At 39.9% G+C, this 26273-nt stretch overlaps 1 protein-coding gene across 5 annotated transcripts in view; it reads left to right on the top strand.

Annotated features, from left to right (window-relative positions):
- Positions 1-26273, top strand: part of LOC117418299 (C-terminal-binding protein 2) — a 77806-nt gene that overhangs the window by 46709 nt on the left and 4824 nt on the right. For 4 of the 5 annotated variants that reach the window (XM_034031213.3, XM_034031209.3, XM_058985198.1 and 1 more), the window contains 6 exons: positions 16080-16234; positions 19354-19498; positions 21487-21693; positions 23684-23898; positions 24054-24184; positions 25801-25928. In XM_034031213.3, coding sequence (XP_033887104.1) covers positions 16080-16234; positions 19354-19498; positions 21487-21693; positions 23684-23898; positions 24054-24184; positions 25801-25928 — 981 coding nt within the window. Of the gene's footprint in view, positions 1-10649; positions 11222-16079; positions 16235-19353; positions 19499-21486; positions 21694-23683; positions 23899-24053; positions 24185-25800; positions 25929-26273 lie in introns of those variants that run through there. The other variant, XM_034031215.3, reaches the window with a different exon arrangement.

Genomic DNA, 26273 nt, shown 5'->3' with positions numbered 1-26273 from the left:
CAGACTTAGGGTGTTAATTTTCTAGCCAATCTGGAAGTAACTGAATCTTCAGCTGCTCTGCGTATAAATGCTGACTCTCAAGATCTCTAGAAGTATCAGGTATGGTGTTGTGCCGAAATTTGCATTATTTTGAGATGTTATTATTATTATTTTTTTTTTTTTTTAGCAGACGCCCTTATCCAGGGTGACTTACAATTGTTACAAGATATCACATTATTTTTACATTCAATTACCCATTTATACAGCTGGATTTTTACTGGAGCAATCTAGGTAAAGTACCTTGCTCAAGGGTACAACAGCAGTGTCCCTCACTGGGGATTGAACCCACGACCCTCCGGTCAAGAGTCCAGAGCCCTAACCACTACTCCACACTCCTGCCCATGTTATAAAAGTACATCGCATTTATAATACCAAAAGTTTACATTTAAAAAATACATTAATAATAGCGCCAGTAATCACATGGACAAAATGCAATGACCCGCTGACGCGTGTGCATATCTCAAAATAATGCAGCATGCAAACAGCATTTGGTACCTAAACACCAATCAATGGAATAAAATGGTTCAATAGTACTTCAGTTGTGGTGTTTGCCTGCGAGACTGACCATGATTGGTAGGCATGGGATTTGTTGTATCTTAATATAAAAAAAAAAACTTGATTATACTGCGTTTGTATTTTTAGCAGTATTATCAATAAAAAGTATGCCTCTGCGGGCGTACGTGGATTTATTTGTGTTATCCCATGATATCGCGATATGAAAATGATTGATATCATATCAATGTGTCGATATTGGTGCCCATCACTGTTATTTACCGCTTTAGACAGTACCTCTGTCTATATTACATGCAGTGACACTTTTTTCTGGTCTCTCTTACTGTTTTATTATTCACCTCAGCTGTCTCCATAGGCTGCTTTCTCTTGGCCTTGTTGTATATTTGAATGTAAACGTAATCTCCTTTAAAACAAAAAAAATTATTTGTGCAAATATTCCAGTCCCTTTTATTATATAGCTATGTTTTAAATGAAAGCGACCTTAATATAAAGACGAGCTGTCTATTAGATCAGTTTTGGCAGGTGCCCGTGGTATTGTTTCATGTTAATCTAATTCATATTTCTTTTTATGACGGCAGCTTCCAAATGGTCCCTAGTATATTGATTTTTAATGTAGATGTAGCTGTTCGTGAAAACCTATTGTGAATATGCATGTAACTACCGTCCAAAGTGACATATTTGTTACAGTAACAAGACCCCTCCCCCTCCATGGTGGCCTGACCTGTAAACGGAGGTTTTTCCAATGCATTAATTAAGCACCAGCTGTAGTAAAAACGTTGCACTTCAGGATGTGTAGTAGAGAGAGAGCTGTTCACAGAATCCAGAGCAGCATTGACTTTCAAAGGAACGTAATGTTTTGTTGCCCGCTGTGAATATTTGTAAAGTGAGCTGGAGCAGGTGTGTGGCAGGCATTATACACATGGGGGCTATATATACACAAACACATTGCCATCTTGGTGGATTCTCAGAAAAAAAAACAAAAAAAAAAACGTGTTTTGTGACTGTGGACATTTGTGCTTTTTCCCCAAAATAATGTCCCATGAATGTACTGTTGTTGTTGTTGTTGTTGTTGTTGTTGTTGTTGTTATTTCACATTTCCTGAACACTGTGTACTTTCACAACCTCTCAGTTCCGCTAACACCTGGAAGCATTATCGAAAGTGCAACATATATATATATATATATATATATATATATATATATATATATATATATATATATATATATATATATATATATATATATATATATAACGTGATTAAAAAGTACTCACCGAATCAATTGAAAATAAACGAATGAATCTACCAAAGCAGCCTTACTTTATGCATGTAAACATAAAAAAAGAAAAAAATGTAGTTTTCATCTTGAGACTTTTTTTTTTGTTTTTTTGTTGCCAAGGTCGTGTTTTTCACAAGTTAAACATCCTTTCAGCACAACAAACTCATCTGCATGAGCCTGACATTTGTTGCTTCAGTAATTTCATCTGATAATGGCCAGCTTGCAAAGCAAATCTCAAAGCATATTCCTTAATTGTGTGTTGCTAGGCAACCTGGGTTTTGGTGGTAATCACAGAAAGGTTATCTTCTTATTTAAGTAGTGGGAAAAGGTTTAGCAGAAGTGGGGACCTGTGGAAATGTGTTTAAATTTGCATTGTGTTCAGGTATCTACTTGTTTAGGGAGAACAGAGTTAGGTGATAAAATATTGAAGGAGCTTGACGTGGCAGGGTGTGGGACAATTGACCTAGAAATCTCTTGGTCCAATGTTTGGGATGCGTTGGGCTGTTAATTTGGATTCTGTTTTAAAATGGACTAAAAATTCAGTTTGAAAATACATTTTCTTTGAACTTCTCCCTTTTTTAACTGTCCCTCTTTGAAATTCTGCAATATAACACTGTAGTCATGAGGCATTCAAATACTGTGCTATCTTGTAATGATAATGCAAGTACAAGCGAAATGGCATTATGGGGATAATAGGAGCCATTGTCATACTGCCTCATAATTAGTTTTCCTTGCTTTAAAGGATTCAATTATACTGAGTTATCTCTGTGATAGGCACAAAGAAGGCATTAGATCACAGTTCCCTAACAAGACCGTGTTTAGCAGTTTTGTCTGTCACTATACAGAAACTTTAACACTTGACACTTATTTTGCTTGCTTAGCAGAAGTACAGTCATTTTTATCTTGCCACATCTGATTCCTTGGTTTTAAGTTTCTGATGGTTAAGAAATGGTTCCAGTGATTGTATATGAGTGTGAAGCTCATTAATAATATTATTAAAGGGCTGAGTTTGAAATCATTGGCTTCAGTTCATCTAATTTCATTGTTGTATGTGTGGGTTTACATGGGCTATGGATGTGTCATTGAGATGAACAGGGATCAGCACGGGCAAGTATCACGGGAAGCAGCTTGTGTTGACAGAGTGTGCAGGGCTCGCCTGAGCAGACCGCTGCATACCTGGTTCAGAAATGCAAATCTTGAGGCTCAGTGTTTGTACCCCAGTGTTTCATCTGCACTACAGCTTACCGGAAGGAATACAGCATTTTTGCTGTTTCTTTTAAGGCAAGTTATGCCTTAGGTACTGTAATCCATATTAGCTTTGAGGTTTTTTTTGTCTCCAGGATCGTCAAGTTGGTACTTCATTAATTAATTAATAAATATGAAACACTGCTATTAACCCAACTTTTGAAGTGCCATGTCAGATGTGAAGTATCATTTTTGACCAAAAAATTGTTTCCCCCTGCCTGTGTGTGTATAGAGGAGGTGGGGCAGGCGCCTCCTACCCAGATGTCTTTCTCTGCAACTAGGCAGAGTATTTTTAATCAGATGTTAGCTAAATATGACAAAGACTGCTTGGGCTTTCATGCATTCAGAATATTAGACATAAGGAGAGCACAGCATGAGGCTACTGCCAGTTTGGCATGCAACAAGAAAACTGAGTCCAGCATTGTGTTTGGTGCTTGTGTCTTAAACCTTAAAGAATGGAGCAAAAGCGAAAGAAACTTTGAAAAGCTGTGGTGGGATTGTCTGTGGGATGCTAAAGCATCAATCACTGGGTGTAATCAACGGCGATCTATTAATAGCAGCTGTAAAATTGCGATTAAAGAAAATGAAGTTGTGATTTCAAGTGTATCTGTTTGCAAATATATTGCTGTGAAGAGGGATTATTGCAGAGGCAATCTGAAAGACCATCTGGACTGAAAAAGCAGGCATGGTTTTAGATTCTGTATGCTCACGACTTGTAAGGTTATAATTAGTATGATGATTCAGGAAATACAGAACATGTTGATGCTTATTGTGTGTGTGTGTGTGTTCGTGTTCGTGTGTGTGTGTGTCTTTTAAATATGACTGTAAAGAGAGCAAAAAAAGGTTCCACAAGCTGTGGATTCCCAGTAAGAATCAGTGTACAGGTCGAAACCACTGTATGAGTCGCTGTGTACCTTTTCCAAAACTGCTTAGAAAGTAAACTCTGTTTTTGTTCTACTTTAGTGTCTGACTGTAGAACAATGTATTGCAAAACTGCTACAAGCCCATATCTTAGAGGATAATAGAGATCTGCAGATTGGAGTGCTTTGCAGTCTCTGTCAACCCACTGAACACACCCAGCTTGATTTGAATTGCACCCTTGTGTGTTCAGTGACCCGTATACTATACCACTCCAAGCTTTTGTAAGGCACCTATGCTCATAAGCATACTGCTTTTTGCTCGCAGTACATCTATTGTGATAAAATGCTAATGAAAAAAAATAAATATATATATATATATATATATATATATATATATATATATATATATATATATATATATATATATATATATATACATGTATACACTTTTTTGTTGGTAAATGCATATCAGGAGCTTGTCCTTTCCTCACAGCCCTCCCTATCTCCTTTTGTCTCTCATCTCATTTATTTTGCCAGGCAGGTCAGTTTGAATTATTCATTGGTGGAAAATGAAAACCTAGCAGATATTGAGTTGCAATTTTGAAGTGTCTGGATCAACCCCGTGTGCCAGCAATTGAACAGAAAGACAGTTAAAGAAGATATCCCTTCTGGATTCATTTTGATTCATATATATTTTTTTTTTAAGAACTTGTATTTTCTTTTTCTTTTTTTTTTCAAAACCAAGGCTTTCATTTTTCAGAGGAATACTGTTCAAGAAGTATTTTTCTCCACTGAGCAGGTGCTTACAACATAGCACAGATGTGGCTTCATAGTTACCTTCTGTTATTTCAAAGCTAACCTCCAAAACAGTATTGACTCTTATATGAAACCTTTTTTGCTAAGGGGCTTTGAGCTGATTTCAGGGCTGGGGGGTTTGGTTGTACTAGATAGCGCTGACTCTGACCCCTCTACAGTTCCATCCTTTGAGTTTTATTTTCTGCCAATTGAAATTAAATAGAAAATTGTGTCCTTTTTTTACCCAGAGAAAAACAAATAAGAAAAGTTAAGAACAAGCGGAGAAAATCACTATCTTAGTAACCCCTAAGGATATGAAGAAACACTGGCGTTATTGAAGAATAAATAGGTAACAATATGAACTATATTCAAGTTTATAACAAAGAGCCAGCTGCCCAACGTTTCGATATGTTGTACATATCTTTCTCAAGGGACAAATATGAATTAAAATAATGAAACAGTCAGGTCTTAAATAAACCCCAACTGCCCTGTTTTATTTGGAGGAATGAAGTGAAAGGGGAAACAGCATCTCAGTGTGTTCTGCTTGCTTGACAGCCTGACAGTACCAGACATGTTTGAACTCAAAGTCTGTGGGTCTTTTACTTCATACCATGAATGCAATGGCTAATAGTCTGAAACACAAATTACACTGGCATTCTTTTGATGTCATGTGCTGCAGCCATACCAACTGTATATCTGTGCAAAAAGGGAGAACACAATAATTGTTTCATTTTCCTTGGAGGCATTTTTGGCACGCATGCATGTTTACATTTTAACAATGGTGCCTTTTACCTTTAAACCTAAAAATAATTAGGCTTTTGTTTTTAATAAACCTTCAAAACATTACTGGTACATCTATTGTACTAAATATGCATACTGTATTTCAAGGAAAAAAGGTGCACCATTTTCTTGGGAAAATAGAAAATTCTTCATGTTTATTAATATTGCATTCAGTGAAGGTAGTGGTGCATAAAAATAAAAACATCACATGTTATTTCTATTAATGAGTGGTGCATTATTATTATTATTATTATTATTATTATTATTATTATTATTATTATGCACATATTTCTTCTTACTATTGTGTCACCTTTTACATTTACTTCTAATGAAATTCTTCCAAAAGGTATTTCTTCTGATAGATACAAAAGCTTACAGTAGTTAAAGTAAACCCTAATAAACACAGGAGTGGTTTTATGTTGGGGATGGTCCAAAAATACATATAAGTTGCTGTTTGTTCACTGGAGTGCAATAATGATTACCTGTGTACAATCTGGTAACATTTTCCAGTGTGTGTAGCCAAAGTAAATACGTTTTAATAATCGTTCTTCACAAGTTCCCAGCGACTGCGCTGGGCCGGGGTTGACAAAACATGGGTGGAGGAGGACGACTGTAACAGTACTGCAGAGGGACTTTTCCACATCTTCTTCTGTTTGAACTTTCATTACAAAAAAAACAAGTGTGGGCTGGAGTGAAGAAAATCCCGTTTGAAGCTGATCAGTTACACAAATTGAATCCATTCTGTAATTCACCAAAAAGTGTTCTTCTCAACCCCCGTAGCCTCTCCACTAATCTTTCTAGAGCTTGCAGTTTAATTGGAGAAGACGGCTCTTCGGCTCTTCTGGGTATAGTATTATTTCAGTCATTTAGCAGAAATCCGTTTGCAGTTACTAATAACCTCCTCACGGTGCTCTTACAATGACAGGGTGATAATCAGATTCAGTTGATGAATCAACTCAGGGCTAGAGCTGCTGGATTCACATCAAAAGGTGAAATAGCTAGATAAGGACCATTCTTCTTTGTGCTTTACTTTTACTGGCTGGAAAAAAGTGTTGCATTCCTGTTGTGTGTTCAGTGTTTCTAATGAAAACAAACAGCAGGAGTTTATTCTTCCACATTTAATTACTTTGACTGACCTGTGGTTTTTTTTCCCTCCATAAAACAACGTCTTGTTTATTCCCAAAACTGCTTGGAATTGCTTTTGGGCACGTATTTGGAAAATAAATGTAATGGCAGCCAAAAAAATCAAAAATCCAGAAACTTACAAATAATTGTTTAAATTTTCATAAAACAATCCCCCCTAAAAATGTATTGTCAAATTAAGCGTCCCACAATTTGCTCATTCAGCTCAGAATAGTGCAAACCAATATATACAATAAAACTCGTCTTAATTAAACACACCTGGTGCTAGACTGGCTCTTAAAGCTACAGGATATAAAGTGGCTGAATAAGTGACACAATGTAGTATTTTCCTTGAGCTCTGTGCTGTATCTTGTGTTTTGTAGAATTAAGAGCTTGCACAAGGGTATCCTGTCCCCTCCCTGCCAGCATTCAGTTAACACTGTACTTTCAGTCTTCAAGGATTTGTGGAAAGAAAAGTGAAAACTTTATTAACAGTGTGTACAGTAGGGTGTGCAGATGAATCATCTCTAGACTGCTATAAAGTTGCTCTTGAATCTTATTTATTTATTTTTTTTGTGTTATTCAACGTGCAGTGTATTTATTTTAATGTAAGTGTTCTACCACTGCCCTAATGGATTTCTGTTGAATGAAAGGCTTGCCCCTTAAAGGATTAAATAGAATATCTGCAGGAGGGAACCCAAATGGGTTAATGCCTTTCCTTTTTGTGTCAGAGCGGTGGGGGATGGGCATCAGTCCTTCTGACTATGGCATGTATGTACACTCGCCACCAAACAAACATGGGCTGGCTGGCATATTTCATACAGCCGGCCAGGCCAGATGGCTCTTGTCACACAAAGAGAGAAAGTTCCAGAAACAGAATGCGCACCACCCACTAAGACCCCACATCTGCAGTGGAGCGTTCTGCCTCTTTTTCTTTTCCTGCTGCAGTTGGCCGGTTTATGATGTCTTGTTGTAATTCCCTTATTTATGCACGTTCTGTAGACCTCTGGGGTGAGCGTATAGCAGCCTTTTTTTAAAAAAAAATTATTTTATTGATATTAACAATTTTTATTATATTCTTCTGCAGAAAGTAAGTGTGTATAAGAGCCCCCGGTGCCTTCCAAATCGTAGCAGTTCCCTGTAACCCACTCTTTTTTAAAAGGTTTAAATCTGTATCGATTTGGTTTTGACAATTGGCCTGTAAAGGATATGATGGAAATATAGACATAGTTTATTTACATTAGTGGCTGCCAGTACAGGTGCATCTCAGTAGGGTAAGCAGTAAAAACAATGAGTGCCCCGTAGATACATATACAGCCAATAAAATAACAGATTCTCTTCTTTTCAGCCCAGGAAAGTCCTGCTGTGATTTTGTATCATGTATCTCCGTCCCAGTTGTGCAGCTGGGTTGGACAGAGTACATGAAGATGGAGCACCTGTCTCTGTGAGTGAACAGTGCAGGTTAACTGAGCTCCTGGGCTTTTGTTCCTACCATTAGGCTACATTGCCTCCTCTTGTGTTTCATAGCTTTACTACACAAAAAGAGAAAAAGCGTTCGCTTTCACTAGCCGACAAGTTGTTTGTTTCAATTGAAGTAAAGAAAGTGATTTGGCAGCAGAGGGAAATTTTTTTTGTGAGATGTTATTTCATTCATACCCAACTGTTACTACGACTGCTGCAACATTACATATACTGAAACAGTATACTGGGTGACTACAAGATCACTGGCATGGCCAAATAGTGTTGCTTACTGCACTGTATGTGCAGAAAAGAACATCCAGATGCCAATTTGAAGGACAAAATTCATGATGGTGTTAAATCATGTCTCAGAATACTGACATTTTTAATCCTCTCATAAGGATGGAGGTCGTAGTATAAATAAATGGGACCTAACTGAGCCATTATTGTAGTTATATTAATAGGACAAGATTCCCAAAGATTTTTTTTTTTTTTTTTTTGATGATTTGAAGTTTAAAAAAAAAAAAAAAACTTTTAAGAGACCATACAGATCTTAGTGTCTACGGCTCTTCATCGCCCCCTGTGATCCACGGTGGTAATTTGTCTGAAACCTCCATCTGTAATGGCCAGTGTTGTGTGACGCACAGCTGTTATGAATTGGGACCCCTGCAGGTGAGGGGAGGTTAAAAGCTCAAGAGCTGCTCTTTTGAATTGTGGTTGAGTCGCTTGCCTGCGGTGTGAGGGGTCTCTGATGCAAGCCTCGTCTCTGCTTACACATCGAACACGTTTGATGGCTCTGCAAAAAAAACAAATGTCCACAGCAGCAGTGAAAAAGTGACCAGCTGACTTTACTGTATATCTATCCCCTGTGTGTCAGTGAATACATTTCTAATTGCTGCGTAATAATACATTCAGAATATGACTTGCAATAACGCGTATAACGTGCATGCCTGGGCTACACTGGAATCCATCCCAACACTGTATAGAAAACTATTACCTGAGTATAACGAGCAGTGATTCTCCTTACAGTGTACAGCTGTGTGCGAAATATTCTTAAAAATTAGGGGGAGCATTCATCTCTCTGAGAACCTCAGAAACCCTTTCATGATAAGTTTGAATTCTTTTTGAAGTTGCTTAGAGAACTATTTACCACCAGTGAAATGATTTGCTGTTGTTTGTGGTTAGCAGCATTGCAAAAGCAGTGGGATATGTCCCATTGAAAGTGCAAGGGGGAGCTTTGGATGTTAAATGAACCCCATCTCCTGTTGCTTGAGACAGCTGAGCTGCTGCATATTGATCTGATAGCATTTACTTTTGATACTTTAAAAAAAAAAAAAAACATCAGCAGCTGCAATCTGAGTTAAAGCCGCTGTGCTCCCATAGGGGCAGTACAGAAATGAAATGGACCAGAGCCCAAGGATCAATCGATCTCTGTTGAGCAGGAGAACTGGTGGTGACACTTACTTGACATTTCTATTAAACTCAATGCAGTTATACTGAATCAAGCTGGATACCCTTCTAAAAACCAAAACAGCAGAATGTACGTTGACATGTGCCTGTAACAGGTCATTCTTGGTAATGTTTTAATACTTCACTTGGCAACTCTTAAAGGCAATCTTAAGTTCCATGGCGCCATCCAAGTCTGCTGCTTATTATCAGCCACGGTAATGGTGAAACAGAAAATAAATCTCGTACCTGAAGAGCGAGCATCCACATCTACAACAAAAGTTTTACAGCACCAGGAATTTTAGGATTGAGACAAAATAAAAAATAAAAATCATATATATATATATAAATATATGAACATAATTCAGATCTTTTATTTAAGCTACAAGACTCTGGAAACAGTCTAGTGGTTATTTGTTCTCTCCAGGTAATGTGAAAGGGGCGCGGGGGTTGGTGGGCTTGACCTCAATGAATACAATCCCCCCCTTTCTCCCAGCAGTCAGAGCAGCATGCTGGGGACTGTGCAAAGCAGACAGACAGGCAGATGCTGTGGGTGACCCGCAGCTGCTCCGCTTTCAAAGCAGCTACAGCGTCCTTTGTGTTAATAAATAGAAAATAAAGACACATTTTTGTTTTTGTTGTGGTTGGATTCTGTGGCAATACAGACTTATATTTTAGCCATTCATACACTTCATGATAAATGCATTACTAAGAAAATTCCAAATATTAATCATATAAGAATTCACCATTGTTCCCTTTTAAATTATAACGGAGTATGAGATTTAAATCAAAATTTCATCAGAGAAGACTTAAATGAAAAGATATTCTATTGTAGAACATTTTGATAAAAGCATCCCTAATTAACAAGCTATGCAGACCATTGGAAATACAGCAGTCTATTCGAGGAACATGGCTGATTCATCTTTAAACTCAGGGAGTATTTTGTCTGAGGCTTGTTTTAGGGGGATAGAAATCGGAATTCAGAGGTAAGTTTAATTTTGAAAGGGTGTGAGTGGAAGAGGGAGGGAGGGAGGGAGAGAGGGAAAAAGGGGGCTGGCGTTCTTAAAATGCTGCGGAGGCCAGATTAGAAAGAAGAAAAAAAAGGCAGGAAAAATGTGCAGTGCATCAGGGAAGGAAATGGAACTGTGACATGTACAAGCTCTTTGGAGAACAGAGAAGATAGTTTGGCTGGCACTCATATGATTTTTTTTTTTTTTTTTTTTAACACAAGGGCTGGGAAGAAAGACTGTGATTAGTTCGAAAGCTTTAGCCAAGTCAGGAGGGAGTGTTTTAAAGAGTTTGAGATTGAGCTGGATGGAGGGGTCTGCTGGAACAGTCGTACCAGCGCAGCACGGGCTAATCTTCAGGAGCAGATAAAGGACAAAAGGGTTGTTTTTTTTTCTGTTCCCCCGCCACCCTTGATTTTTGTTTTTTGTTTTGCCTTCCTCCTCAAAGGGGCGTTTGTCTCGGGATGGTACAGCTGGAGGAATTGCGGAGGCCCATTTGGAGGTACCTCTCGTAGCCAGAGGGGACTTGTGTGTAAAAAAAAAAGGGGGGGGAGAGGAGGGGACTTACCCCGGGCACACTCTGAAAATCTTGTCGTCTCCTTTCTTCCTCTTTTTTTTGTTTTGTTTGGCTGACATGTGCGGTTCGTAATCAGAAGAATGTGGAGACAACATTTTCCAGGCAAGGGGGCACATTTCCTGTTTCTTTTCTGTTTGTTTAATAAAGTGTTGCATGGGGTTTTCAACTCTGCTTGTGGCAGCTCCTTTTTTTTTTAGAGAGGGCTGGGTGGGGGGTGGGGGGGGGGCTTTTTTTCCGTAATGGAGTAATTCCATAGAGTGTTGCGAGAGAGAGAGAGAGTGTGTGTGTGTGTGTGTAGCTAGTTGATGTACTTTTTTATATACTGCTCTACTGCAAGGGTCTATTTTCTCTCACAGCTCTGTAACGTAGGCAACAGAGATTAATAAGAATTAAGTCCAGTGTTATGCTGCTGCTGCTGCCTGCTTTTGTTTCTGCCCTCTGATTTGTAGCGAGCCCAAGTGGTAAGCACAAAGGCTGCCATTTAGCAGGGAGCACTCTAATTCTCTAGGCAGGGGTGCCATTGGAGTGGCGCACAACTGGCAGCGGGGGTGGAGCAGTGCAAGGGAAGACAAGCAGGCCTTGTGTGCTTTAGGGGGGTGGGGATGGGGACCCGAAACAAAAGAAGCTTATAGTATGATGTACGCTTACACTCTCTCTCGCAGTAACACTGTGTGTGTGTGTGTTTAGAACGGGGTGGAGCAGGAATTCGATACCTTTTGGGGAGGATAATATTGAGGAATAAAGGGAGATACAGCTTTAAATTAAAAAAAAGACTTATTGTTAATCCAGTGCTGTGGTTTACTATACTTTGTGGCGGTAAGATCTGACTAGTTCTTGTGCCCCTCTTCTTTGGAATCATTAGAAGGTAGTGTATTACAGAGGTAACCAGTAGTTTAAGATTTTAGCTTGCACTTACTGTACAACCCCTGTAAAAGATTACTTTTTTAACAGACTCCTACTGTTGCCAAGTTTTTGGGGAACCTATTGGACTGTCCCAACGTTAGAAGCAGCAAAGACATCTTTCGGTGCGTTTTTGTTGCTAGGCAACTGGAAACATGTGTTGTTTCTAAGGGAGAGGCTGGGAGGCTGGGTTTCTAACCACAGGAAGGGTTAAGAAAAAAGCACAAATAAGGCCACTTTTAACCAGGGTTTGACATCATTTCACTCAACATTGACTTTTTTTTTTTTTTTTTTATATAATTGTATTGTTCCGTCAGAGTGTAATTTAGCCTGTTTGAACATTACTGACAGAATGATTGTCCTTTACTCTATAAGTATACTGCACAAATCCTATTTAACTGTTCATAATGTCTTAATAAGCTATTACTTTTCTCTTACACCATGACAAAAAACACAAAGATCCCATAAGTGCCAACAAATGCCGCAGTTTCATTTTTACTGCTCTCGAGGACCGCTTGTCCAGCTGTGCTGGAATTTGATGTGCCAGTTCTTTTTGCAAGGCTTTGCATGTATCAGAATGCTGTTCTAATTTGCAGTTGTGGTGCAGGTTAATGACGGATACAGTATATCTTTAGAACGGCGTGTGTGAATTTTGGGAAACTTTGCATGGAAGTGATTCGTCAGTGAGCTACAGTGTGTGTTCATAATCCAGATGCGATTGGCATATCTACTCATTGCTAGGAAAATTGGTATGGACATTTGATATGGTGGGCTTTTCCACTTGTTATCAATGTTAATTATGATTCTGAGTAATGCATAGTTTACTGTACTTTACTGTACTGTGGAGATAAGTTACTGACGTGTACAGGTTGAAGTATGCATATTTACCATGGCAAACAATACACATTTCTCACTTTTTTTCTGAAACTAATTATCCTTTGACTGGTGTTGATGGCTGCACTGCTGTAACATCAAGTAATCCAATCTGAAGTACTAATACTGATAATTTATTAACACACATATTGCAGGTTTCAGATCTATTCGATATTAGAAACGAAATGAAAGAGAACTGCTGGTAATATTTCATGTAAAACACAAATGTCTCGAGAGCGGGGTGGAAATAATTACACAGCCCTGTACTGGAGGTCACAGCTCAGATACTGGAATCAGACCGAGATTGTCTTCTGCCAAAAGGAGTTGAACGTACAAAACTAAACAGAAGAAATAACTTTGGGTTAACATCCTCCAGTACTGCACTATCCTGCCCATCAGGAGTTTGCGAGTGCATATTTAAATATGTTACAGCCAAAGGCGAGTCCCTTGAGGGTTAATACTGTAGTTTCTCTCTGCCATTGTGTTTTCTGTATTGCCCTAACCCTGTCCCTAACCTGTATCCGTTTGTGTGCATAATTAAATTGTTGAATTTGAGGGTTTGTTTTGTCTTATTTTTTCAAGGTTATCAGTCCTTTTGAATCTTAAGAAATGTGAAACACCTAAAAGAATTGTAGAATGTAATTCTTCTTGTGGGAATTTTTTTCAGGGCCAGGAGATCTGTTTACTGGGAAAATGCATTGCCTTCCTGGATGTGACATCAGAGGGCTACAGTTTATTAACTGAAGTGGGCTGCAGTGGGTTTTGCTGTAAACTTTAACTTTTATTGTGCTTGGTAGCGCTTTATACTTAGAAATATTTAACAGGAATAATTACCTTTCATTTTCAGTGTTTACCATGAATAACAGTCAGTGATGAGGGGATGAGGGTTATACAAAAAAAAGAAAATCCTCATGGATTTGCTATGTCTTATAACAATCAGAATTACCAGCTACTACAGTTGTGAATGGTTTTTTAAAGAGTCTCAGATTGTAGTTGCATTTGTTACAGTATAGTACATCTGCAGTACAGTTAACCCCCTCAGATTATACTGTGGGATGCATCACAGCGTTGCTATCAGACTTGCAGATTCTTTGATAAAGGTCTTGAATGCATGTACCCTTCTAAGGCAGGATCTTCAAGTCAAATAAAGACCCTGCCAGCAGCGATGAAGGATGCAAAGATATCCCAAAGCAGCTGCAGCATAGAAAGCACTGGGCATTGATCACCATCTTCATAGATGACAGCTTTGTTCTTTTGCAGATACAGCATGGGACAATGTTGCGCTTTTTCTGACCTTCCCATAGTCTCGGGCTAACATCTGGAAAGCAACCCCATTTTTACGCTGAGTTCTGTCACAACCTGACTTGCAAACCAGTGATGTGTAGAGATCTGTGCATTGTGTCAGTCTGTAGAGTCAGATCTGTTGCCAGTATAATAAATAAATAAACCTGTGTGGCATTGCAATATGCTGTAATATGTAATATGTATGTTGTACTCTATGAGCCTACCAGGGACCAGACAGCTGCCAAATGTTGCCATAGAAAATTCTGTTTGCATGGATGAGGTGGTGGGAAGTACTGATGGTGAGTTAGTTAGAGGTTCTACTTCCAGCTCTGAGGCTGCTTACTTGACCTTGTGCCTCCATAAACCTTTCTCACTGCTGCATAGAATTCTCAGAGGAGTCCGTTGAGTTTGTGAACCGTTGTATTTATTTACATCGTCGAGTTGGATTTGTTTGATTTTTGGAAGTCAGAAAACATTGAAAGCAATGTTTTTATGTCGATTTTAGTGTTTTCTAGTGTGTTTTGTAATTCATTTTCTGTTGTCCGCCATTTTGCTTTGTTGTGTGAAGAGAGGAAGGAAGCTCAGTGTGGTGACGTAATTTGAGGGTTTGTTGGATCTATGTGATGAGGTTTTAACCAATCACACGGCAGAATTTCTAAGGACTGATTTATTATATATATATAGTGTGATGTAATCTGGATATTGCCATTTACTGCTGTTTTTTGCAACATAATGGTGGTATTTTTATTTCTTTTTTTTTATATTTTAATGAAACACCATATCAGAAGGCAAACAAAAGCCTGAGGTCATAAGCTCCAGCAGAGCCCCAGATGTCGCTTCCCAAAATAAAGTATTTTATAATCCTGCCAAAGCCAGTTAAGTAATCACCATGACAACTGAGGCAGAGGAGCACTGTACTTGCAGTTCCGTTGCTCTTGTTCTTTTTTCTGCTGTTACCGTACAGCTGGAGTTTTACTCTTTTACGTCTGCCCTCTAAGCCCCCATTATATCTCCTTCCCCATCTGCACTACTAGCTAGAAGTTTAAATGTTGTAGAATATACTGGATCTATGGATAATATGACCTCCGAAGCTGGAGCTTCCTGTATGAGGTGATTTTCATCCATAGGAAATCAGTCCACTTAAGTGATCTCCTCCACAGGTTTAATAATATTAATCAAGCTTCAGAATATTATATGGTTTCTCTCTAAAGTTCTAACAGAGGGAGGATATGCAAGGCTAGAGAGCTGGGATGTATACTATGATAGCAATGATACCTCCTTGTGGTACAGTCAGTTGGGACTGAAATGTGTTTGTAAATTGGTATGGAAAAATGTGACCATTATTCTTTTTTGTGGAGTGGCTTTCCAATGAGGCAGTGTATTTAGATTGTAATTAGAACTCATAAACAAGGGGATTACTCAGTTTGGTGACTAAGAGATTATAAAGAGACCACGATCATTATTCATTAAAACTGGTGTCAAGTCTGCTTACCGACCACAGAACTGCCGCTGTACTGCACTGGAAGTCTTTGTCCAGTTAATTGGTTTATCGTTGCTTCACAGTAACATCTGCACAGCGAGTGCTCCAGATGTTGACCTAAAATATAAAACAAATAGTCTTTAGCTCCTCCTCGAGAGATTATATTGTTCTGAAAAGGAGAACTTTGCTGGCCAACAGTTTTCACTGTAATGGAAACCCATTGGCTATAGAGATATGAGTGGAGCTGTGGTCTTGTGATTACTGTTGGGAAGCCCTGTAGAATTTATTTACTACTTTGTGCATTTTCTCCAGTTTAAAATCAAACTTAATTTGCACTCAATTGTGAAATGAATGAAACTAGCACCTTGGAAGGACAGTGTTTCTTCAGTGTACTAACCCCTCCCCTACTCCCTTGCTGTGCAGGTATCCGCCCCCAGATCATGAACGGCCCCATGCACCCCCGGCCCCTGGTGGCGCTGTTGGATGGGAGGGATTGTACTGTGGAGATGCCCATCCTCAAAGACCTGGCAACGGTGGCCTTCTGTGATGCCCAATCCACACAGGAGATCCACGAAAAGGTTGGTACAGATACAAAAACAATGTGAGATTCATCAGCTTCTTATTATGGCGGTTCCTTGGAGATAGCAGGCAATCATTTACAGTACACTATTGTAGTCGCTCCCCCCGGAACCAATGGCTAAATGATGACTAATGTAAGTCACACACACTATTCTTCAGCAGGGCATAAAAAAATAACTGAAAGAAAGAAATATAAGTGTACTAACTGGGCATGTTGGGTTTGGGAGAGCCAGTCTGTTTCAAGCAGGTGACCTGTGTTCCATTACTACACTGCAGTTTTCTCTCTGTGTCTCTCTTGTTAGTTTTATGCACAGTGTATTGGCTGTTAAAGAGTAAGTAGCGGGGATCGGAAAAGTATAGCGTTATACGTCCCTACGTGTTACTACAAACTGTTTAAGTAACATACCTGTCATTTTTCTTTTCATTGTTAACATTCTGATTTTACAAAGTCTGTTCCAAAGCTCTTAAAAATGTCCGCTCTAGTGCACTGGGGTTTGAGATCTGTCCTCTAAATCACTGCAGGAAGAGCAATAAAAAAAGAAAAAAAAATGATCTGGCTTCTCTGTTCTGTACAACATCACGGATCGTTATTGCTGTGTTACCTGTTTGACAATGTGGGCAATAATCCTTACATTATCAGTGCACTAGAGCGGTCATTTTGAAAAAAGCTTTGAAACAGACTTTAAAGTTATAAGTGTAAAAAGTTGTCAGGATGTTAACAATGAAAAGAAAAATGACAGGTACGTTATTTAAACAGTTGTAGCAACACATGGGGACGTGTAATGCTGTATTTTTCGGAACCCCGCTACTTACTCTTTAAACTCTAGTTTAAATAAAGTGGATTTTATTAGGAGTTAATGTCGCTGAGTGCCAAGGTACAGCAGCCCTACCAGAAGCATTATCATAATGGAGAGCTTCATAATGAGTGAGGAATGTAATTACATTTTGCCAGCTTACATCAGCCTTTGCTTTTTACACAGCAGTACAGCAACACCGAATACATGTGCTGCAGAATAGAGGGTTGGACTTTTGCAGAGCCTGCTGTTAGCAGAAAAATCATCTGGTCATCCACATATCGAACCCTATAGATCCAAGAGAGCATGGGCCCCAGCAAGCGTTTGTAATTTTTTTTTTTATGTAGAACAGACATGCACAGATTATAGCATCTGAATGGGTTATCTGAGAGGCTGTGTGGTCCAGTGGTTAAAGAAAAGGGCTTATAACCAGGCGGTCCCCGGTTCAAATCCCACCTCAGACACTGACTCATTGTGTGACCCTGAGCAAGTGTGACCTCCTTGTGCTCCGTCTTTCAGGTGAGACGTATTTGTAAGTGACTCTGCAGCTGATGCATAGTTCACGCACCCTAGTCTCTGTAAGTCGCCTTGGATAAAGGCGTCTGCTAAATAAACAAATAATGAATAATTAAGAAATCTTTGCACACAGTCTTTTTCTCTGTGTTTAACTCCACAAAGATCATCATAAATTTACTTTTAAATCTACATCTGATTTTTACAGTACAGCATACCATTATCCTTTTACTTCCCATAGCTACGAACGTTAGTAATTAATGGACACATTGTATATTGAAGCTAAGCTTATGTCTTTCATAAAAAGAGAAAACTACCCTATCTCCCAATGAGAAATCTTTTTATATGTGAATCATATGGGACTGGTATGATGACGGGACTCAGTCATTTGTCTCGCCAACGCAAAAAGGAATGGGTTTAATGGGGAGAAAAAGGAATCATTGGCTGGTAATACAATAGATGAATGGCAGGGCTGCTGTCTCTGTCTGTCAGTCTTTGCATGAGCAGATCTGTTTTGAAGCAAGAGCAAAGTTTGCTGTGGGGATCTCCTGGCAAGCTGAAAGCAAGCTCAGATCTTGATTAAATGATAAAACTGTAACTCATTGCAGACGCACTGCAACCCAGAACCACTCCGAATGAATGCAAACATCATTAGAAAGTAAGGGATAGGCCACTTTAACTGTCTTTACCTGCAACTCGGTTTACACAATGAGGGTGGTGTTTTTTATAGGAACAAATGAGAGCAGCCTTTTCACTATGAGGGATATACAGCAGTAGGCTTGACTTGTTCAGATGAAGCCCACTGAGTTTCCTAAGATGTATGGTATTGGCAAGTGAGTCTTCTTAAGGGGTGTATGTTTAGGAGAAAGAAGCCAACTTCAGTTGCCATGGGAACCAGTCTTTACATCACAAAAACGAATTTGCTTCATAGAGCATCTGTTTTTACACTTCAGACTTCAGAGGTGAAGACTAGAGTACTTTTCTCTCTTCACAGAATGATGTCAAAAAGAATATTTTTAAACTCCTAAGCCACAAAACATCACAAAAAGATTTGTTCAGAATTTCCATTCAGTTGAACACAGCATTCAGAAATGTTATTTCTCTTGCGAAACATTTAATTGCGTCAGTCATAATTCACAGAGGGATTCTTTGTCTAGAGTAAATCTTGGTTTTTGGCAAATCACATCAGCAATGGAATAAATGTGAAGACGCGCTTTAACCTTGAATTAGCATCCACCAGGAATTCCTGGGCTACTGTTCTAATAAAAGCTTATAGAAATTCAGATAATCATTTTGAGTTTTATATATGTCTTGAGAAGGGCTTGTATAGTTTAATAAAGCCTGGTTAGGACCTTTTTTGCAAAAGGTGTTGTTAGTCTATAGAGGACATATGCAGTAAATTGTCTGTACATACGTAGGTCACACTTGCATTTCACTATGTACAGTACCGACAGTGCATGTCTGTCTTAGTGATCTGTTTTTTTTTTATGATAGTGATAGCTCTCAGTGTATATTTACAGTATGTTGCTAATGTACTTGTTTATACATATGAGATACAAGAAGACATTTTGGTCCCGGGATGAGAACTACAATACTCTGCTTGTGAATATTAATGACTGCATTGCACTATCTTCCATCTCAATATTTAGATTGAGGATTATTTTCCTCCACAGTAAGACTACTGCTCTCTAATAATAAACTTCTAATAATAAAGAACTTCTGAATCCCAGATTTACAGTTTGAATGTTAAAATGCTGCCTCGAGTGAACAGTGAACGTGTAGATCTCAGTTTGTGCCCCTCTGCCCTGCAGGTGCTGAATGAAGCAGTGGGTGCCATGATGTACCACACCATCACCCTGACCCGAGAGGACCTGGAGAAGTTCAAGGGTCTGAGAGTCATCATCCGAATAGGCAGCGGCTACGACAACATCGACATCAAGGCAGCCGGCGAACTCGGTGCGCGCTCCCTGTCTTTTATTTATGTTGTGTGCCTTGTTACTCCAGCATAGAGGCCATTGAGACCAAAGCCTGGCACCCATGGTGGCCCTGACCTGTCAACAAAGTGACAGCAGCACTCATAGTTACATAGTTTAGAGCTACAGCGTGATAAGCAATCAAAACCAGCCTAGCAGTTTAATTTTTTTTATTATTCAGGTTGGAAATGAATGAATCAGCAGCAGCAACTGATCTTTAACAGGAATGATTAAACATATTTACAAGGAATAGTATACCTTTGCAGGACTTTATAAATCCTGTAATCCAGCAGGAGTCTTATTCTTATTCTAAGTCCTTTAAATGGGTAGGAGGAAATGCACCTTGCTTTGTTCAATACGTTGGTAACTCAAAAGTGAAAGGAATGCCAAGCACGGTGATGGATAAGAGAAGTGATTGATGGCCAGTTCCCTGCTCCCAGTAAAGAGCCTGTTATATGAGACTGAAGGTCCAGGTATTTCATAAGTGGTGCTAACGGAGACCTCATTAGGAGCTCCTTGGCAGCGTGCCACCACGAGATGGCAATGCCGCCTCCAGCAGCCCAGTGTAATCCGCTGGTGAAGGGATGAGAAGAGATAAGGAGTTGAAGGGGGTCACCAGACACAAATCTACATCCTGTGTCTTTCAAAAAGAGCGAGACAGAGTGTCAGGCGTGAAATAAACAGATCGCTGCTTTGAGAGCTGAATCTAGATAAAAACAAATGAGGTGGTTCATATGGGTGTTGGGACCTCAGCAAGTGGCAAGCTTGCCTCTGACTCAGGACTCCAGTAAAAGTGCCTGTTTGTAGGACCAAGTCACTCTGGAGAGCAGCTTGGCTCCACTGGAACACCACAACCGCAGATACAGTACAATGGAGACCTTTTCATGTTAAACTGGTTTTAAGTACCAGTTGATTGCCATTGTGTCTGTTCAGCCAAACTGCCATTTCGGTGAACACCAAGTGCAGGCAAAGTACTGTACTATACAGTTACACACATTCAATGTATCATTAGTTGCAGTTATCCAGTAAATAGAAACTTTCCTGTATACCTACATGTATTGCACTGCAGTTAAAGATGTTAATAATATACATTGGAATACATGAGTGGGATTTATTTAAACTCCTCTTGGGTTACTTTCTCAACAAGTGAAGTGCAGTATGTTATCCCACTACTCCGATCCGTCACGTATCCTCAGTTTATCCTCCGCACAGCAGATGGATCCTGACAGACTGGCACAGTCTAAATGTCTCCCCCAGGAGGGACCGTTCACCAAGGGTTCCAGCTCTTTACCATGCTGCGGCTCTCGCTGCTCCCCATGCCCAGCTCCAGCTGTGAGCATCCCCGCCGCTGGGTGACACTGATCGATGGTAACCCTTTATGAGCCTGGCTGGAGCACAGCCCCCTGGGACACCTCACCGCAGAGGAGGTGTACTTTACAGAAACAAGCCCATTGAGTTTTATTGGCAGGAAATGACAAAAACGAACGTCAAGGCTGAAGGGCCTTGTCATCAAGTTAGAGGAGAACAAAGGCATCTCCTTGTGTCTTAGACTCATCAGAAACCCTTCAACACCACACTATTAGAAGAGAAAGGAATAGATGTCTATAGGATATATGTCTATAGCAGTAGAAAGGAATAGATGTATATACAGTAAGCTTTCTTCATGTATGCAATTGGCAGCTGCCGAGGACTTATCCGCTTATGGGGCAAAGCTATAGATTTTGCATGGCCGTAAATGATTGTTTTACCAACATGGCACCCTTTTTAAGATTTTGATACAGGAATTACACTGGTGACGAAACAAAGTAGACCTTGATAAACATAATTGTTGCAGCAACAAAGGACCCTCACCCTCACCATGTGCATTTAACAATTGACTCTCTCTCTCTGTGCATGGTTATCATATTGCGCTGTGCACGGTGCAGTGCTGCTGTTCTGAGTAACGGGCTGTGTGTTTGTGTCCTGTTTCAGGGATCGCGGTGTGCAACATCCCCTCTGCGGCGGTGGAGGAGACAGCTGACTCGACGCTCTGCCACATCCTGAACCTGTACCGGCGGAACACGTGGCTGTACCAGGCGCTGCGCGAGGGCACGCGTGTGCAGAGTGTGGAGCAGATCCGCGAGGTGGCGTCAGGGGCCGCGCGCATCCGAGGGGAGACGCTGGGCCTCATCGGCTTCGGTACGGGCCTGGGGCATGTTCCCTGAAACTTAGTTTATTATTAATACTGTACACTGGCCTTTACCCTGAAACTTAGTTTATTATTAATATCATACACTGGCGCTTGCCTTTTGAAGGGTGTGTCCAAATCTGACTCAAGTCTGGTATGTAAAGGTCCATATTTTGTAGAGGACACAATTAAAATGTCTACCTGAATTTCCAGCATTCAGTCAACAGGTGGCACTGCATGCTAATTAATTGCATTAATTAATGCAATTCTGCCGTGTTCTGCCTCTGCCGTGTGCTATGCATAGGTTAAACGATGTTAAAGGAGAAGTGATTTTAGTCAAAATGGCACATTAAGAAGTCCAGATCACACAGAAAACATCAGGCTTTTTGAATAGTCGTTAAGGTCAGGATTGAGCCCTGTGGAGGGAAGCTTCCACTGTGAAAGTGTCATCAATCTCATGAACATGTAAATCACAGAACAAAATGAAAGGGGGGTAAAGCGTAACACATTATGATGGCATTGTTTAATAGCTATGTTTTTAGGCTGAGCAGAGTGACATTGAGCTGTAATGACATTGAAGATAATGACCCTGATGATTACACTGCAGCTGTCCTCTTCAGTGGAAGTAGTGCATTAGAGCTGCGTCAGGCCCCCTTCTCAGACCATGACAGTTGCCTTAGTCATGCCCAATTAAAAATGCACTTAACACAGAGATGGCAGGAAAACAGACCTTATGGACAATAAATAAATACTTTAAAATTACAGATGAACATTAACCGGTGGTGTGGTGATGTGATGCATCATCATGGTTATGTCCCGAGTCTCGCAAATAGTGAATTACACTTGCTTTTTAATGACTCTCGGTACTCAGTACAGCTTTGGTATTAAAGACATGGAGAAAGACAACATTGAAGACATTGAGGAATACTTATAGTCCAAACGTTTGTATTGGGATTTTTTCTGCAGACTTCTCTTCAGGCACAGCAGTGCACTTTTACCCACACAGCCCCCCATGTTACTTTAATTGCCCCAGACAGCCTTTGGAAATGACTTGCAATCAGTGTTGACCCTGGCTAGGCCTTTTGCCAATCCACTAAACTGAGCTTGCCTTTAAAAAACCAGAACAGTACTAAGGTTATAATGCCCTTAGGGCAGATGAGCTGTCGACCTGCCTTTTGTAGTACGATCCAACTGATAAAGAACCCATCCCCATTCTTGAGATACAATGTCAGATCTAAGCAAGGTGGCCTGCTTTTGTGTGGACTGATCTCAAGGAGCTCGGCAGCCTGTTGATGTTGTTGATAAAAGTGTACTGATTCTGAAGGGGACCTTGAGCGTTCAAAGGGTTGATTGATTCTAATTAGCTTGTCCGGTCTCAGATGAGGAGCTTTACATAAACCAATAGCTGTTTATCTTCCTCCCTCTTAAGAAGTGTTGACCTACTCTCAATATTCAAGGCAGATACAAAAAGAAAAATGCACTGAACTTTTTAATCCCATTTTGAAACAAAAGAAAACAAATTTGCTCCTTGGTTAAGCGTCCGAGGATTTGAAAGTGTGCCTCTCCTGGTATTAATGTTGATTCGACTCCTTCCTGCATTGGAGTATTAAAGACTGCAATACTAGGGGTCTTACGGGGTATTAGATGAAGGACTTACTGTCACTTTCTGGAGGGTTTAGTGTGTGACACAAGGGCACATGCAAATTGTGCTATTGTTACAGCCCTGCCATTCGCACAGGCAGGGGAGGTTTGAGCAAAGACGAGGACGTCTGTGAATATTTTAAGCAATGAAGGAGCCATTCTGTTTGGAATAGAAAGTTCAATCTTAAACAGTTGTCAAACAGTCAGTGCACTGTTGAATAGGCCAAAAGGGTTGATCTTCACGGCTCTGGAACCAATATATTTAGTGTGGTGGGTGTAAACATGTATACCATTGGAACAAGCAGCAGCAGAGCAGCAGCATAATGGTACTGTCAACGGGACTCTCCGATTTCTCTGCAGGGCGCGCTGGGCAGGCGGTAGCAGTCCGGGCGAAGGTGTTCGGCTTCAACGTGCTTTTCTACGACCCGTACCTGCAGGACGGGCTGGAGCGGTCGCTGGGGGTGCAGCGCGTCTACACCCTGCAGGACCTGCTGTACCAAAGCGACTGCGTCTCACTGCACTGCAACCTCAATGAGCACAACCACCACCTGATCAACGACTTCACCATCAAACAGGTACACACACAGCGCCCTGTCCTTACCAGGACATCAAAGAAGCTTAGAAACATGCTTATTGGGGTTTAAAACCCTTTCCCCATTGGCAGTGTTATTGTTGTCCTTTTTTTTTTTCCTATTTGGATTTTTATTATATAACTGTGTTGTGTCTGCAGATGAGGCAGGGCGCGTTCCTGGTGAACTCTGCACGGGGCGGCCTTGTTGACGAGAAAGCCCTGGCCCAGGCTCTAAAGGAGGGGAGAATACGGGGGGCAGCCCTGGACGTCCACGAATCAGAGCCTTTCAGGTGGGACAGAGACAGAGAAACTGGGGAGCCAAGCTGGAGACCCAGTGATCAGAAGGGTGTGGGTTTACATTGTGAAAAGTTCTGCGCATTGATACTGGCTTTTAGTGGGAGTACAGTTATTATGTGGTCATTTATTATAGTATTTCATATTTATTATTTTACTGCTGTTTCTCAACAATATGCTGCAGATGCACAGTTGGTTGTGAGCCAAAAAAAAAAAAAACGTGTGTCAGTACATCATTCAAATTGTGAATTGCCTTGAAGTGTAAACACTGTTATTAAATAAACAAGTGCTAAAAAGGAATCATACTGTTTGTGTGGTCAGTAATCAACACAATTAGTGCCTTGAGTTTAAATTATAGACAGAAATGGCCACTTCTCTTCCTTTGTTGTTGAATGGTATGGTGTCCATTTTGAATTCTCTCTGAGCCTGGTCATGACAACAATGTCAGTAGGATTCTAGTTTTCTCACGTTACAGGTCATATTCATCAGGAATGCTGGAACCAGAGGGAAATAAAGACTTGATAACATAATTGCAGCTATCCTGCTGATCGGAGAGGATATAATAACGCCCGCAGTTTGATGTGCTTCCCTCTGGTGCTTTTATAAAGAGTCTATTCATAACAAATCATTTGAATTGGAAGCTTTGTCTTTCTCAGAACAGGAAAACTCATATTAAATATCTAATAAAACAATCCTGGGATTGAGCAGTAAATGCTTCCGTTGTGTGTCTCTATTGAAACTGTATGAAGACAGTTCACAATGGAACCGAACACTGTATTGAATAAAATGGTTGAGTTCAAAATTTGTATCACAGCATTTCCACCATGTCTAGAACTTCCTCTTCGGACATTTTTAGCATCATCTTAATTAGACACCTAGCAACCCAGTGCATCTCACTTTGTTACCAAAATAAAACAATGACGCTTTGGTGTTCCTTTAAACCGTTCCATTTAACATTCAACAGCCTTTCTTACCAGCAGGCATTTTAAACCGCAAATTCATACCTGCTTTCATTGTGTTAATAGAAATGGCTGAAATGAGAGAGACCAGCAAAACAGCTACAAGGCCTCTCCCTTCAGTCACTGCATGCATAATTGTACCATGTTAACTTTCCTATCTATGTATCTATTTTATAATGCATATATGTGTTTTTTTTTCAAAGTAAAATGCAAAATTGTGACCGAAGGGGATATATTTCAGTCAGTCTCTTCTAATAATTGAATTCATCTGAAAGAAGAAAAATAGCAAGGTTACAATGTGTCACAAATCACGATTGTGGTCTGATATGCACTGTTATTATTATTATTATTATTATTATTATTATTATTATTATTATTATTATTATTACAATTACAATTACAATTATTACTTGGGATCTTCAGTACACAGAATAGACAGGACCTCTGTATAACCAGGATGAACCTTTGTGATATTTTCCAGTGAAGTATGATAGCAGGCACCTGAAAGCCACAATCTAACTGCTGTGTATTTTTCAGTTCTTATTTATTTGACAAAAAAAAAAAGAAGTGTCTTTTTTTTCTATCTGACTAGAGTTTGAAATGCTCCTAATGTGATGGATGTTAGCTGACACGTTATTTTCATTTTCATTAAGTTTTGCCCAGGGCCCTCTGAAAGATGCTCCTAATTTAATCTGTACACCACATACTGCCTGGTACAGTGAGCAGGCATCGCTGGAGATGAGGGAAGCAGCCGCCTCAGAGATTCGACGAGCCATCACTGGTACGGCTTTGCTTCAGAATAAATAGAAAAATTTGTAATAATGAGGAGCTCTGCTCACCTTAAGCGTATTTGCTGTGTAATGCATTTCAGTTTAATTGCAACCTCCAGAAATCTCTTCCATCTACAAATCTGAATAAGGCACCGTGACTCTACATTAGTCTTGCCATAAGCATCACTTCTTCACATGTCAGGTTTCCACTTGATTTGACTAGGCTTTCATAAATACATATCCCTCTAATAGATGTCATCATTATGCCCAGGCTTTTATTAAAAGAGCTCAGGGCTCCCCCATTTGCTCTGACTGTATCTTAAATAACATTAATTCAAAATTGGGTTTGGAGCCAA

This window comes from Acipenser ruthenus, chromosome 13 (assembly GCF_902713425.1).
Source record: "Acipenser ruthenus chromosome 13, fAciRut3.2 maternal haplotype, whole genome shotgun sequence".
NCBI classification, from domain to species: Eukaryota; Metazoa; Chordata; class Actinopteri; order Acipenseriformes; family Acipenseridae; genus Acipenser; species Acipenser ruthenus.
This window is presented reverse-complemented; position numbering and strand designations above follow the sequence as displayed.